The 14,446-nt window shown below is 36.3% G+C and overlaps 2 protein-coding genes and 1 pseudogene across 2 annotated transcripts; 2 read left to right on the top strand and 1 right to left on the bottom strand.

Moving 5' to 3' along the window:
• Positions 1–1,548: 1,548 nt before the first annotated feature.
• foxg1d (forkhead box G1d) lies at positions 1,549–3,157 on the bottom strand. Its single transcript, XM_027174563.2, has one exon. The coding sequence runs from the start codon at positions 2,882–2,884 to the stop codon at positions 1,820–1,822; it is 1,065 nt and encodes a 354-aa protein (XP_027030364.1). The 5' UTR covers positions 2,885–3,157; the 3' UTR covers positions 1,549–1,819.
• Positions 3,158–7,358: 4,201 nt separating this feature from the next.
• On the top strand, positions 7,359–12,286 carry LOC113660765 (acylphosphatase-2-like). Its single transcript, XM_027174551.2, has 4 exons — positions 7,359–7,475; positions 7,850–7,866; positions 9,573–9,682; positions 12,050–12,286. The coding sequence occupies exons 1-4, from the start codon at positions 7,403–7,405 to the stop codon at positions 12,162–12,164; spliced, it is 315 nt and encodes a 104-aa protein (XP_027030352.1). The 5' UTR covers positions 7,359–7,402; the 3' UTR covers positions 12,165–12,286.
• A 1,089-nt stretch (positions 12,287–13,375) lies between these two features.
• On the top strand, positions 13,376–14,362 carry LOC113660764 (annotated as a pseudogene).
• Positions 14,363–14,446: the final 84 nt, after the last annotated feature.

The following is a 14,446-nucleotide window of genomic DNA, read 5'->3' as shown; positions in this document are numbered from 1 at the left end:
TTTTAGTATTTTTATAACTGCTGATATTCTGGGATTTTCACACACAACCATTTTTTTAGGGTTTACTCAGAATTGTGTAATTAAAAAAGTTAGTCCAGTTAGACTAATGTCCAGTTAGCAGCAGTTCTGCAGCTGAAAATTCCTTGTTGATGACAGAGCTCAGCAGAGAATGACCAGACTGATTTGAGCTTATGGAAAAGCTACAGTGATTCAGATAATTACTCGGTATAATTGTGTTGTTCAGTAAGCATAATGGACAACATGTCGAACGTTGTACAGAAGACTTCTGTCAGCGAAGGCTGCAGTGGGTACAGGTTCACTGAATCTGAATTGCTAAAGACTGGAAAACTAGAAAGCTTGGTCTGATTAATCTCAATTTCTGCCAAAGCACACAGATGGTATAGACAGAATTTTGCACTAAAAGCACGAATCCATGAGCCCAAACTACTTTGTGTCAACAGTCCAGTCTGATGAAGGTATTGTTACTGCCTATCTGCATTCTTTGCCACAATTTTCCCATTTTCTAACCACTACTTCCAATATGATAATGCACCATATCATAAAGCTAATGTCACCTCAAGCTGGTTTTATGAACAGGGCAATGAGTTCAGTGTTCTTCAGTGGCCTGCAGTCACCAGACATGAACCTAATAGAACACCTATGGGATGTGGTAGAACAGGAGATTCGCTGCATGAAAGTGCATATTGAATTTTCAACATGGACCATAATCTCAAAGCAATATTTTCAAAATCTTGTGAAATCCATGCCTTTATGAATTGAGCCTGTTTTGAAAGTAAAGCCCGGTCCAATCCAGTATTTTTGTAGTGTTCCTAAAGATGTTCTCAGTTTTCTTTGCAAAAAAGGGAGGTTCTGGTGTAATACTATTATTGTTTACAACTGTTACTACACTTAGGTAGAATTAACACAATTGTTTACTCAAATCCAACTAACAAGCCAGTATTTATCCCATGTAAAATATGAAATAAATTGATAATTTATAGGCATTTAAGTCATTAAACAAATTATAGGTCTAGATTTGCATAAAACTATAACCCAATATATACAAATGTCTAATACTGTTTAATAACAACAACTAAACAAATATTCAGGGTTTCTAATTTATATATACATGTATATATAAATTAGAAACCCTGAATTTGTTTAGTTGTTGTTATTAAACAGTATTACACATTTGTATTTATTGGGTTTTATATATATATATATATATATATATATATATATATATATATATATATATATATATATATATATATATATATATATATATATATAACTTTAATATATTTTAATATCTCTTTATATATCAAATCTCAGTTGCTGTTGTTGTTATTCTACAAAAAAATCGACTAAGGCCACAAGTCATATTTACATAAATAATTTATATTTTCATAGGATGCCTTATAATGCCAGGTTAATACAACGATTTAATCATTGAAATTGAAATACAATTTTACATAAATATAAGACCTCAATTGAACTTAAAAGTGTTTGAATTATTTGAACATGATATAAATAACATATGCGATATAGAATTTACCTTTGGCAAATCTAGATACAGGCTTTGAAACAAAGGTTTTTTTTAAAAAAAGGCAAACAGTCTGTGATTGAAAGGTTAAAACTGGACTTTTGGGATCCTACTTTTTTCCTGCGCATTTTGCTTGAATGGTCATTTGTGGAGCTGAAGTTCAGTTTCAGAAACAATTCAGTGACATTTTTTGGTTAGGTGAAAACTCCAGGAGCTCGGTGAAGTCTTTCGTGTGCGTAATTTCGTTATAATTCCTACAAAATTGCGCAGTTATCAGTTTAAATATGAATGAGGAAGGCCCCTTTTGTGCTGAGATAAAACTCCGGGGAAGTCGCTTGATCCTACGGGGCTGAAAGAAGGTAACGTGGCTCTGAGAGTGTCCGAGATCAGCGATCGCGCCGAAGTGGCGGAGACGCCGAACGGTGACGCGCTTTGGTGTAGGGGTGCGGGCTGCTGCCGCTGCTGCGGGCTTCCTAAGTAACTATGCTGACTCTGTATTAACCCGACCGGAGACGAACTCATCCCATAAGTGTTCGTGAAACCGAGAGGACCACCGGAGGAGCTGAGAATGGGCCGCGCAAGCTCACCGTTTCCAAGCTGATCCACTCCGGGGATGAGTGAACCATAAGCATGGCCGTGATTTAGAAATCCGGATGCTGGAGCGTTGTAAGACGGAGGCTGTAGGGATAAAAAGGGGGATATTTGCCAGTACAGAGGATTGCTCGATCTGTCGTTTATTCCAAACCCGAGCGGTGCAAATCGCAGACCCCGTTTCATGGCCAGCTTGCCTCGTGAAGTAGCTGAACGCCGGCGGAGTTTTCCAGTCGTCCCTCCTATAAATACCTCGTCACTTGAAGGATCCAGCATCCAGTAGTTCCCTTTCCCAGGGTCATCGTAATGCCTTGGGACTTTAACAAAGCATTTGTTTAGGCTCAGGTTGTGTCGGATGGAGTTCTGCCATCCTTGTTTATGCTCCCGGTAATACGGAAAGTTCTGCATGATGAACTCGTAGATGCCGTTCAGGGTTAGTCGCTTCTCAGGACTCTGGCGGATGGCCATCATAATCAGCGCGTTGTAGCTGAACGGAGGCTTGTCGAGTTTGCCGGTTTTACCGGATTCCCCTTTATCACTCACTTTATCATCCGCCTTCTTTGACTTTTCCGTTTGCTCCATGTCTCTTGTCTGATCTCTTGGTTTTTCTGAATCAGATCCTGCTGAAAACGCGCTTCTCTCGCACAGCTCCGCAGGACGCGCCTCGCTTTTAGACGGGAGCAGCAGACTCTTGATGCTGAATGAAGTGGATCTCTGGACCATGGTCACTTCCTTCTGATCCCCCATACTATTTTTTTACACGGTTTTGGTTGTCTATTTTTTAAAGAGGAGATCGGATCAGGGTATAACTCTCATGACTTCTCAGAGAAGAGCTTGCAGAGGAAGCACCAAGAATATGGACAGCAGTAATTGAAGGTGGATCTGATTTTTCACGACATCACCGGGGGAGGAGTTTGACACTGATATTCCCAGTATTCGGTCCTGCATCGCTTTGTTTTTTTGTGACATGCTGTGAAGTAAATATGCACAGGTAAAGTGTGCTAATATGAACGAAGGATTAACCGCAGTATAACTCTGTGTGTGTGTGTGTGTGTGTGTGTGTGTGTGTGTGTGTGTGTGTGTGTGTGTGTGTGTGTGTGTGTGTGTGTGTGTGTGTGTGTGTGTGTGTGTGTGTGTGTGTGTGTGAGAGAGAGAGAGAGAGAGAGAGAGAGAGAGAGAGAGAGAGAGAGAGAGAGAGAGAGATAGTGTTATATGCAGCTGTAAGCAATATATTTCAGTTAAACTTGATATATCTTCTACCTCACAGTGATGTGTAATAAGAAATCTTTCAGGTTTTAAGATATTAAGTTACAGTTAGAAACAAATAATATAATTCAGTTTATTTACAAAATGTTTTTAATAATATTTTAATATCATTTATTGTAATTTATTGAATAGAATTAATAAATTAATTAATTTAACTTAAGTAATAACATGGGGGGGGGTGTTAAGTGTTATTTCTGGTGTCTTTTAAAGTCTTTACAACCAATTTCTGGATTTCTCCTGATCTTTAAAATAGCATTACAAACACAACATTAGCAAATCGTGAATTTATATTGAGCAATCTTGTGAAATCCACATATGCTTTTATTATTGATAAATTATCAGATGAGGGTACACCAAAATGATCATCTTGCAAATTGCATTAAGGATTGGGGGGGGGGACGACATTCTTAACTCTTGTAAAATAGGTTTCCATGTTTCTTATCTACTGTCAGTAGTTGTCATTGCTGTACAGTATGCCCTGGTGAATGGAAGATTTTTACAAACATAAGATATGGCAGGAATTCAGCATTGAATAACCTCTTGTAAAACCCTGAAGGGATTCTCCTTCATCACCTGCAAACAGGATCATAAAAATGTCTCAGTGATGACAAGCATGCTTCAAAGTCAAGCCTAGCATATTCATGGTCTATCAAAGACATTACAGTTTCTTGTGGAGGAAATTGTGGATGGTGCAGAGCGAGGAAGCGTGTCAAAACATTATCCATGTCTCTGACTGCTTACTACAGTAAACAGTATATCACAATAAAATCAAATCAAAATGCATTTTAGGAAAATTAAAATGATGCATACATCTGAGTGCAAACATTTATTTGGTTTTTCTTTTCTTTCCTTTTTTTAAAGAAAAAAATAGCATTATACAATACATATAAGTATATAGTGTACAGAAGGGAAATTAATAATAATAATAATAATAATAATAATAATAATAATAATAATAATAATAATATGTATTATTGTTGTTGTTGTTGTTGTTGTTGTTGTTGTTGTTGTCAACAACAACAACAACAACAACAATAATAATAATAATAATAATAATAATAATAATAATAATAATAATAATAATAATAACAATAATAATAATTGCACTCTCCAGTGTCACCAAATATAAGGATGAGTTTCCTTTTATCAAGGTTTCTTCCTAGCATCACCTCATTCTTGTTCATTATGGATAAATTACAATTTTAATTTGAAACGTTATCATTTATATTCTGAATTTTTTTATTCCTCTAAAGCTGCTTTTCAACAATGCCCATTGTTAGAAGTGCTAAAAAAATAAAATTAAGTAGAATTTAAATAAGAATTTAAGAAATAATTTAGAACTATTTAACACATTTGACTATTTCTTTTATTTGTTAAATCGAACACACTAAATAATCTTAAGGAACTGTAAAAAAAATAGATATTTGATTGCAGTGCTAGAAAAGTGGATATTTCTTTAATGTGTTAAATTATCAACACAATTTTTATATAGCTTTCATATAGAGTCTTCTTTCAAAATGAGGTTAAATTACATGGATTTTCTTGTGGTTTCTAGACATGCATACACATTATTGTATATACACATTGTATATACAACGTGTTCATAGTCATCTGACCGTTATCTGTTAAACACTGCCCCCCGCAGGACGATGTCTGTCACCGCAGCGAGTTCAGGCACTTAAACCCCATCCCCAGAAATAATACTATTAAGTATATAAAATTAAGTTTAGATAACGTTTCAATTTTATTCAAAAGTGGAAGTAGCTAGCTTAAATTGTTGTGAAGTGAAAAAAATGTTGCTACTATTGAATATACTAAAGTATAAAAATGAGCAAGGATTTGAAGTTTTCTAAAAAATTTGTCATTAGATTAAAGCAGAAGCCTCTTCTTGGTCGTTTTGTTGACTTTAGCATAGTGAAAGATTTTTTTACTGAGGTAGGGCCAGAATGTTAATTCTCAAGTTCCACACACTAGCTTAATCGCCTTCAGATACATAGATGCTCTAACTACACTGTTTAGCATGAGAAGGTCACAACGATGATGAAGTGGCAAATTGTCAATAGCTTTTCTACACTGATGAACTTGTTCTAAACTGAGTCCATTTAATTGGCATATACAGTAGCATACAGTAAAAAAAAATTAACCTGTAAATGTAATTATGAGCATATATTAAATTAAGAGCATATATTTTCTCAGTGTATTATTGATAAACACAGCAAAATAATAGCTTATCTTTAAAATTAACAGTGCAATACTGTAAATTTTGTGCAATTTATGTATATATTATTTACACAGTTTAGCTAATCTGGGATTTTTCTTTTGTTCTCTCAAATGAATTGAAAAAAAAACTAGGCAAGGGATTGTTTAATAACAAAAGAATGTGCAAATTAAACTAACACAACATATTTTTTTAAGGTGAATAGCAAGGTTTTTTGTAATCAGGCACTTAACTGTTCCTGCCATATTTTTCTGCTTTCAAAGGGCTTGCCCACAGTTTACGTTTCTGTTCATATTGTGTACGGGTGCTTTAGTTACATGTGAGCCTCGAAGCAAGCACAGAAGTTTCTGGTAGCCTTGCTCTCTGTGTGAGATGACAATTACCCTAGGCAGAAACAAACCTGTGCACCTGAAGAGGTTTTCGAATTAGAAACAGTTAAGAACAGTGCACCATTCTTGTACAGTATGTCCTTCAACCTCGTGCTAAAATAAGATATTGTATAAGATTCATCACATCACATTATTTCCTCCTCCCAAACATTCTGTTAAGAGGTCTACTTTAGTCTTTCTGATGTTTTTAATTCACCCATAATTGTGAACACAACAGAATTCTTTAATGATGCCATCTGTGTTGTCTGAACAGTTATGAGTTAGCACTTTCCTCTGTTTGGTACCTTTTTTGGCTGATGATATCTAAAGTGAATGAATATGTTAATTTTATGACGCATCATTTCTGATATCTAATTAATATAATGAATAAACAAACAAACAAATAAATAAATAAAGTAAGTAAGTAAGTCATGGTAACAGTGTGCCAATAACAACCTTTATCTCTCATCATGGTCTACAAGATGTCATTGAGGAGCCAGACACCCCACATGTCTTTATTACATGTATGACCTCAGTACCTCATCTTTCATCAAAAAAAAGCCATGACAGTGCTTGTACTTTTGGAAGAGACCTTGTTCCTCAGGTCATACTGAACATCTACTGCAGTTCCAATGAAAGAACCCATACAAACTGCATTGAAGTATGGTGCAACAGGTAGAACACCACTCAACACATCACTTTTGCACAGCTGCCCAACTGGTATTTAATCTTGTTGCTTGCAGCAGGCAAGTGGTACAGTACCATCAAGAACACCTCCCATCCCCAACATGCAGAGTTCCTATCTGCTCTGTCAGACAAAATAACTCAAACAGCTTTTCCATTCTGTAATTTTCTCTGAAAATATTTCCCATAGTAGAAAAGGTATATTGTTAAGTTCTGAGTGTCTGCTGTAGACACCTCAAATAGCATTTAGAGCCTTTTCTGGTAATGTATTGTGTGAGTTGCACACAAACCTTCAGCACATAAACTTATCCTGATTCATTTCTGTAACAGTGAATGAATGAAAGGATATTTGGGTAAAGTTTAGTTTCCTATGTATACTGTACCCTTTTATGGACAACATAGGCCATCATTTCTATAATATAATTAAATGTACATTAAAATATTTAACTATTTTTCTCTGTATTCTCATGTATGAAATCAGCAACTATATCATGTTTATGAGCATGGAGAGAAAATATCTACAGTACACACACTGAACCAAGCAACCGACATCACTTGCCTGAAATGATATATGAAAGATGTCATGCATCACAAGGATCTTAAATACAACAACAATATCAGATGGGAGCTTTAAGTGTGGGACTTGCCCTTTAAATATGTTCAGTAATCCAGTCCAAGTTTTGATGTAACTTGATTCCAGAGCCTTCACAAGTCCAGTTGGCATTCACAATGTCTGAAGAAACTGGTTCAAGTGGCAGCGATCTCTGCTCTGTGGATTTTGAGATATTTGGCAATGTCCAGGGTACTGACTAACTTTTTTTTTCTTGCTATTGACTGCTGCATAACTGGCCAAGCTTAATTTTTGTACAGATTAGTTTAGAGCAGCCAATGTTCATTTTACATAAGAACAACATTTAGAATCTTTGCTTAGTTAAAATAGATCACTGTTCTTTGGCTTTGAGTAAAGTTATATATCTTAGAACAGAGAGGTTTGTTGATCTTTATATTTAGCTTAGTTGGCATGATATAATCCTGATTAATGGCAGGTGGCAAATTATTACTCCAATGATAAACTTACTAAACATGATTAACAATATACTCTATATTATGTAATAGCAAATTATGCTCATATTGTCTGCTGCTCCCTGATTTCTTTGTCTTTCTCTTTGGGCACAGGTGTCTGCTTTCGTATGGTAAGTAAACATCAGGATCCTTCATTTTTTTTTCACCCTATGTAGACTTACTGCATGTGAGTATTATATAAGTATTAAATTGCTCATCGCTGTCTGTATTAGGGCTGCCAACCCGTGTTACCAGAGAACTAAGCATGGGGCTTTCAGCTTCGTCCAATCCCATCAACCACAGCCCAGTCAGTGTACAAAGAAATGGATGTTTTATTTTAATGTATTTGTATTTTAAAGTTCAGCTGTTTTGAGTAGGAGTATGAAATACCACCCTATAATTATCAGTGGTTTTGGAGGGTTGTCGGAAAGAAGCCTTTTTTAAAATCATCCCAGAAAATAAAACTAAATTGGTGTTGTTGTTAAATGTCAATCTGAACAAGTGGCAGCAGCACGATGTATAAAATCATACAGATACAAGTCATGAGCTTCAGTTAGTGTTCGTGTACTCTATCAGCACTGCACGACTGGTCCCACCAACTCTTAAGTCTGTTCTGGCACTGAGGTGGTGGAATGAACTTCCCCCTGACTTCAGAGCATCTTCCAGTTGCTGTAAATTTAAATGCAAATGTTCACATCAAACATCAGAATGAAGAAAAATTCTGATATATGTGACTTTAACCATGGCATGGATCTTTATTTAGTTTTTCAGAACTAGAGGATCTGCAGGCTGAAACACCTTGTTGCTAAGAGAGATTGCCTCATATTCATGTTCGTAGCTGACAGGAGCCGAACCTGATGTGGCCTGCTGTTGTAGCCATCCATCTGAAGGTTGACATATTGTGCATGCTGAGATGATTTTATGAGGACCACGGGTGGAAAGAGTGAATAGTGTGGGTCATAGTGTTTGACCCACAGAACTGACACTCACTCATTGTTGTTTTCTACTCCATTCTGTGTAAAGTCTAGAAACTGTTGTGTGTTAAAATCCCAGAAGATCAGCAGTTTCTAAAATACTGAAACCAGCCCATCTGGTATCAAGGACCATGTGGTAGGGCATGTGGTAGCCTAGTGGTTAAGGTCTTGGGCTACCAATCAGAAGGTTGTGAGTTTCGATCCCAGGTCCACTAAGATGCCACTGTTGGGCCCCAGAGCAAGGCCCCTAACCCTCAATTGCTCAGTTGTATCAATATAAAATAATGTAAGTTGCTCTGGATAAGGGTGTCTGCCAAATGATGGAAATGTACTGTAAATGTAAAGGACCATGCTATGTTTAAAGTCACAGAGATCAGACATTTTCTTAATTCTGGTGTTTGATGTGACATTAACTGAATCTCTTGATCGGTATCTGTATGATATTATGCACTGACAATTGTTTGACTGATTGGATAAGTGCATGAATGTGTAAACACAAACACACACACACACACACACACACACACATACTTGTGTACTTTATTGCGCTCATTCCTACAAATATCCAATCAGCCAATAAAATGCATTCATGCAGTTACAGATGATTTCATGTTCGCATGAACCATCAGAATGAGAGAAATGTGATCTCAGTGACTTTGACCAAGGTGGATTTGTTGGTGCCAAATAGGCTGGTTTGAGTATTTAAAAAATGTTGATCTCATCGTATGTTCATAGGTCCATTGAGTTTACAATGATAATTTAAAAAAAATCCAGCAAGAAGCAATTCTGTGGATGATGGATCATTTCTTTGCTCAAACATCTACATAACATTGCCTTCAGAAAGTTCTTCCTGTGTCTGTCAGTATACAGAGAGGAAGGGACTCAACCTTGGTCTGGTTGGCTGGGTGAAGAACACAAACAAGGGGACAGTTGTGGGACAGGTTCAGGGACCACGTAATCTGGTCAAAGAAATGTGAGTGCTATAACCAACCCAAACCACCCCCCACACCCAAATACACACACATACACACAGATCTTACATAACACTATTACCGAGACATAATTTCAATTAAATTTTATTTGTATAGAGATTTTAACAATGGACACTGTCTTTAAAAAGTAGATTTACAGAAATATTAGGAAGAAACCTTGTGATTAATAAAGTGATTTGTTGATTAACTCAATTTTGACTCAGTTTGAACATGTTTATGAAAATGATTGTGAAATTACTAATATTTTAGGCATGAATTATAATTTTTTTTGCAAATAACATATAAATAACAACATAAAACAAATACAGGAATAAAACAAGACTTGGTTAACATGAGGTATGTGGCAAGTTAACTTGAAGTAATTTAACTAAAAGTACTGTCAAAATAATGCCGTAATACAATAGCATCCATGGTATGAAGTTCTCAAAACCCGGTATGAGTTCCATAAACTCACGACCAAACTACCACCTGAAAACATACGAATCATCAGTCATTATTGTTGTTCTCTTAGTAAACAGGGGAATAGATTTAAACAGTTTCTGTCTTTATTTCACCCCATTCACCTAACCACCAAGGAGGGTTAATTTAATCTCCTTATTTTCATTATGTATGTATGTTCAGTATGTATATATCTTTAGCTCAGACTGTATATACAGTTTTGTACCAGCAGGTGGCAGAATAAAACAAACTATAACCTATTTATGGGCGATGGACTTCCACCAAATAGATGAGGATTACTAGTCTAAATTATTTTATTTTTTTTAAACGAGGAAAAAAAATACATCTATAATTTCACAATAACAAGTTAAATTCTGTCTGTATTACTTCAGTCAAATAGAAAAAAAATAATTTTAATTTTAAAATTCGAATGAATTTAGCATGTCTATAATAATAATAGAAAATAATAGAACATTGCCGTTTTAGATGACTGTAAATAGAGCTTTTTTTTTATTTTATTATTATTATTATTATTATTTTACAAATATACACGTTTGTAATAGATTGAACGTAAAACCAGCAGGGGTTGATGGGTAATGTAGTTAAACATTGTATGGTATTTGGTAACATTTATTTGAAGTTATCTTCAATAGACTGTTAGAACTGATATCATATACGATAAAGAAGTACATTTTACTCTATTGATACGAAACCTCCTCGAAACTAGGATGATAAACACAATAATATAAGGTTTAGCACTGGGTGTTGTAGTCCGAGGCAGCCATAACTGTATGCCGTGGTGATTTCTGGGAGACTGAGTTCACAGATGGAGTTTGTATTATGATAAAAAATATGATTCAATGCTCTCAGTATTGAAATCTAAATAAAATACAAGACTGTATTTCACCTTGGAACAAAGGAATTGCTAATTAATACTTAAGTTCAAGCACAATTGCTTGTTATTCAGTATTTTCGAGCTCAGTGTATGTGCTTCTTCTTTTTCTCTGCCTTTCTGTGGTATCAAAACAAAACTTTTCAGGATGCAACCTGCTCAACTTTAACTTACTTTAGCATTGCCATATTCAGAGAGGTCCTGTGACCCACATTGGGCAGCAAATATACCGAAAAACGCAAGCGCTTGAGCAGAGAATACATAACCTTAATAGAAGGTATATTGTGCAAAACTGCAAGACATATACAAAACAACAACAACAACAATTATCCAGTTTTTAAAGTTAAATCTGTTTAGTTTTAACAGCCAGAATAACACGTTTATTGACATTTTTTTGGTTCGTTCATACACGAATATGCAGAATAGTTTACCACTAGATCATGAAACTATCGCTTTCCTCATGCTCTCGGTCTTACCCCAGGAAATGGGCAAGTTTTTCCTTGCCACCATCACCTCCGGCTTGATCATTAGGGATAGATATTAGAGATGTGAGATGTCTATTTGCTATTCATTTATATAATAATTAAACTTTAACATTTTTTAATTTTTAATTCTGTTTTTATACTTATGTAAAGCTGCTTTGAGACAATGTGAATTGTTAAATGCACCATACAAACATAAAATAATATTATATTTTATATAACACTTTATATAATACTATAAAAATTACAAATTGAATTTTAAACACATATCACTCTGAAAGCCAACAGAGTCCTGACTCATTGTAGATCAGACTCATTCATTTGTTTATTCTTTGATTTAAAATATTAGAGAATTTGATAGTTTAGGAGTTTGATGTAAAGTTCCAGTGCCAGTATGGAAGTTCTTGGATTTAAACACAAATCTTATCTGTTCTAAACCATTGGACTACTATCATATATCTTTTATTTAAATTTAAAACTTTTTTTATAAAATGTTTTATTTATTTATTTTTATTTTTTTTTGCTCTTTTTCACAGGAAGGTATGGCTAAGTAAGGAGGGAAGCCCCAGCAGTCGTATCACTCGGGCTGTTTTCAAGAATGAGAAGTCCATCCCCAAGCTGGAGCTCTCTGGCTTCTCCACTCGGTTCTGATGTACAACCTAACCTTTTGCTGGACTACAATATCTCACACTGTACACCTACTAATACTAATCCCACAACCAAAAAAACATCACTACATCCTCATTTATAACAAATAAAGCCATAAAAATAAATTCCTCGTTTTTGTTAATTCCTCTTGTGCTCTAAACAGATTTCTTAGACCACATATGGGATTGGAAATATCGTTTTGTACTAGCAGTTACTGTAGGGTGTAGCTTCTGACTGTAAATCTTTACAAACCAAACACAAAAATATATCATACTTCATAGGCACTGTAAATATTAGGTTATATTTTACTTTTTATATATATCCTGCAGAATCCTCAAGCCGTATGTAAACATTTGACAACCGTATATTTTAGTGCCAACAGTAATTTGTTACCATGAACTAATATTGCTTGATGTTCATAGCTTCAGGGTGGATTTGTGTTTTTGCCTGAAAAAGCCTGTGTCCCGTTTTGTTTAATGTTTGTAGCCAGTGTGCCTTTTTACTAAATAATGTGCATACATGCATACAATATGGTTAAATATGAATTTGAAGCCATGACAGAGGATCTGCTACAGACACATTACAAATTGGATAATATTCAGAAAACTGGAGTCTCTAATCCAAAAATTTGTAAAATAATTGGCTAGGTGTACATATGGACTATGGCACATCAGCTGCCCACTGTTACAATCTATCACACAAACTCACTTCATTTCAACTAGTTATGTTGTTTAGGCCAAAAGAAAAAATGAACAGTAAGTCAGTATACAGTAAAGAGCAAGAGCAAGTGTCCTGGAAACAGCATCTGTCCTTTCCACCCTAAAAGTTGTATTACTGTCCCGTCACTTGCTTTCCACTTAGTGTCCAATTAGTCCAGATGTGGCTATGTGGACAAAGTGACAGGTATTGCATGTAGCATTGGATGAGGACTGGACAGAGATACTGTATTTTAAGGCAGTACACACAGTGTGGAGGAGGGAAGAGGTGAAGGTTCATTCTGGCTCTGCCTGTCATTATAATGGACAAAATAAGTAGCTTGCAATATGCATTTTTTTTCTTCTAATGGGTTCTTAGTATAGACATTAACAGAGACTCCCTCAAAATGATCAATGGTTCAGGTAGTCTGCTCTGCTTATTTGAGGCCACAGAGACCCACAACTTGAGTCTCGAGGTAATAACAGACTTTGTTACTCCAAAGAAGGAAATAATAATGCTGTCTGCTCATCATCAGCTATCCCTTCACCTCCTTCTCCACCTCCATGGCTGAACACCTGGTGGAGTGCAGCATCGAGCTTGCAGAAAAAAATGACCTGTTCTTTGTGGAGTCTGTTTACAAGGTCCTGTGTGATCTCTGCAGTTACAAATCAAGTTGATCAAGCATATATTCCTGTAGATCGGTTTCACCAAAAGAAAGCTCTCTCTTCTATGCAACATCATCGGCTTTGTCCTGTACAAACACAAACAGCTCACTAAAGGCTCTACGTCTGTTGGTCTGCTGAGAAAGAGGCAGCTCTCTTGCAACGACTCAAAAACTGTGGATTATTCACCTGAGAGTCCCAGAAGACACCAAGCCAGAAAATCGTTCCGAGCCAGTCACTGGTGGAAAGGCACCCAAGTCTAAAGAGATCTCCAGCACACGGCAGCTTCTCCTCAGTTCAGGATGAGAACGAGGAGCAAAGGCATACACCTCACAGCCGAGATGTTCCTCAACCTGCTGCTCACACAGAGTGTGTGTCGGAGAGCAGGTTGCGAGCTGTGGAGGCCGGTCTGCAGCAGTGTGTGTAGGCTGGAGCAGCAGCTGAGCAAGCTGGACACCAGAGTGCAGGCACTGTAGAAGAGCACAGCTGAAAAGATCTGTATAGAGCGCAGTGCATGGGAGGAGCTGGATAACCGGGTACTGCTGCAGGAGACCGGACTGACGTTAACGCGAGCTCAGGGCCCGATAAAACGGGTGGGGTTAAGAGTGTGGAAGGGAGCCCACATAATGATGAGAGCGTTATGGAGAGGGTTAAAGAGCACCAGACCTCACCAGCCAACCAAATGTCATCATCTTCAGAGGAGAATATTAAAGAGAGACTGGAGAGAATAGCCAGTATGATGAAGGACACATCCAGCCTTCTGAAGAGTATTGAGTCGTCAATATAAGTTTAAAATCATCAGGTGTTTAAGACGTGCGTTAAAAATGAATGTAGAGGTGCATAGGGAAGGAAAAGCTCCTCAGGGGAAGTTTATCATTGTGCTATTTATGCTGAACAAGATTTAAGCTGCTTTAGAGTTTATTTCCA

This window comes from Tachysurus fulvidraco, chromosome 7 (assembly GCF_022655615.1).
Source record: "Tachysurus fulvidraco isolate hzauxx_2018 chromosome 7, HZAU_PFXX_2.0, whole genome shotgun sequence".
Taxonomy (NCBI): Eukaryota; Metazoa; Chordata; class Actinopteri; order Siluriformes; family Bagridae; genus Tachysurus; species Tachysurus fulvidraco.
Note: the sequence above shows the minus strand (reverse complement) of the source record. Positions and strands in the feature narration are given on the sequence as shown.

Excerpts from the sequence above, each read along its gene's own strand:
- foxg1d (XM_027174563.2), bottom strand. The coding sequence starts at position 2,884 with ATGGGGGATCAGAAGGAAGTGACCATGGTCCAGAGATCCACTTCATTC.
- LOC113660765 (XM_027174551.2), top strand. The coding sequence starts at position 7,403 with ATGTCTGAAGAAACTGGTTCAAGTGGCAGCGATCTCTGCTCTGTGGAT. Across the intron at positions 9,683-12,049 it reads CGTAATCTGGTCAAAGAAAT|GAAGGTATGGCTAAGTAAGG; the intron begins GTGAGTGCTATA and ends TCTTTTTCACAG.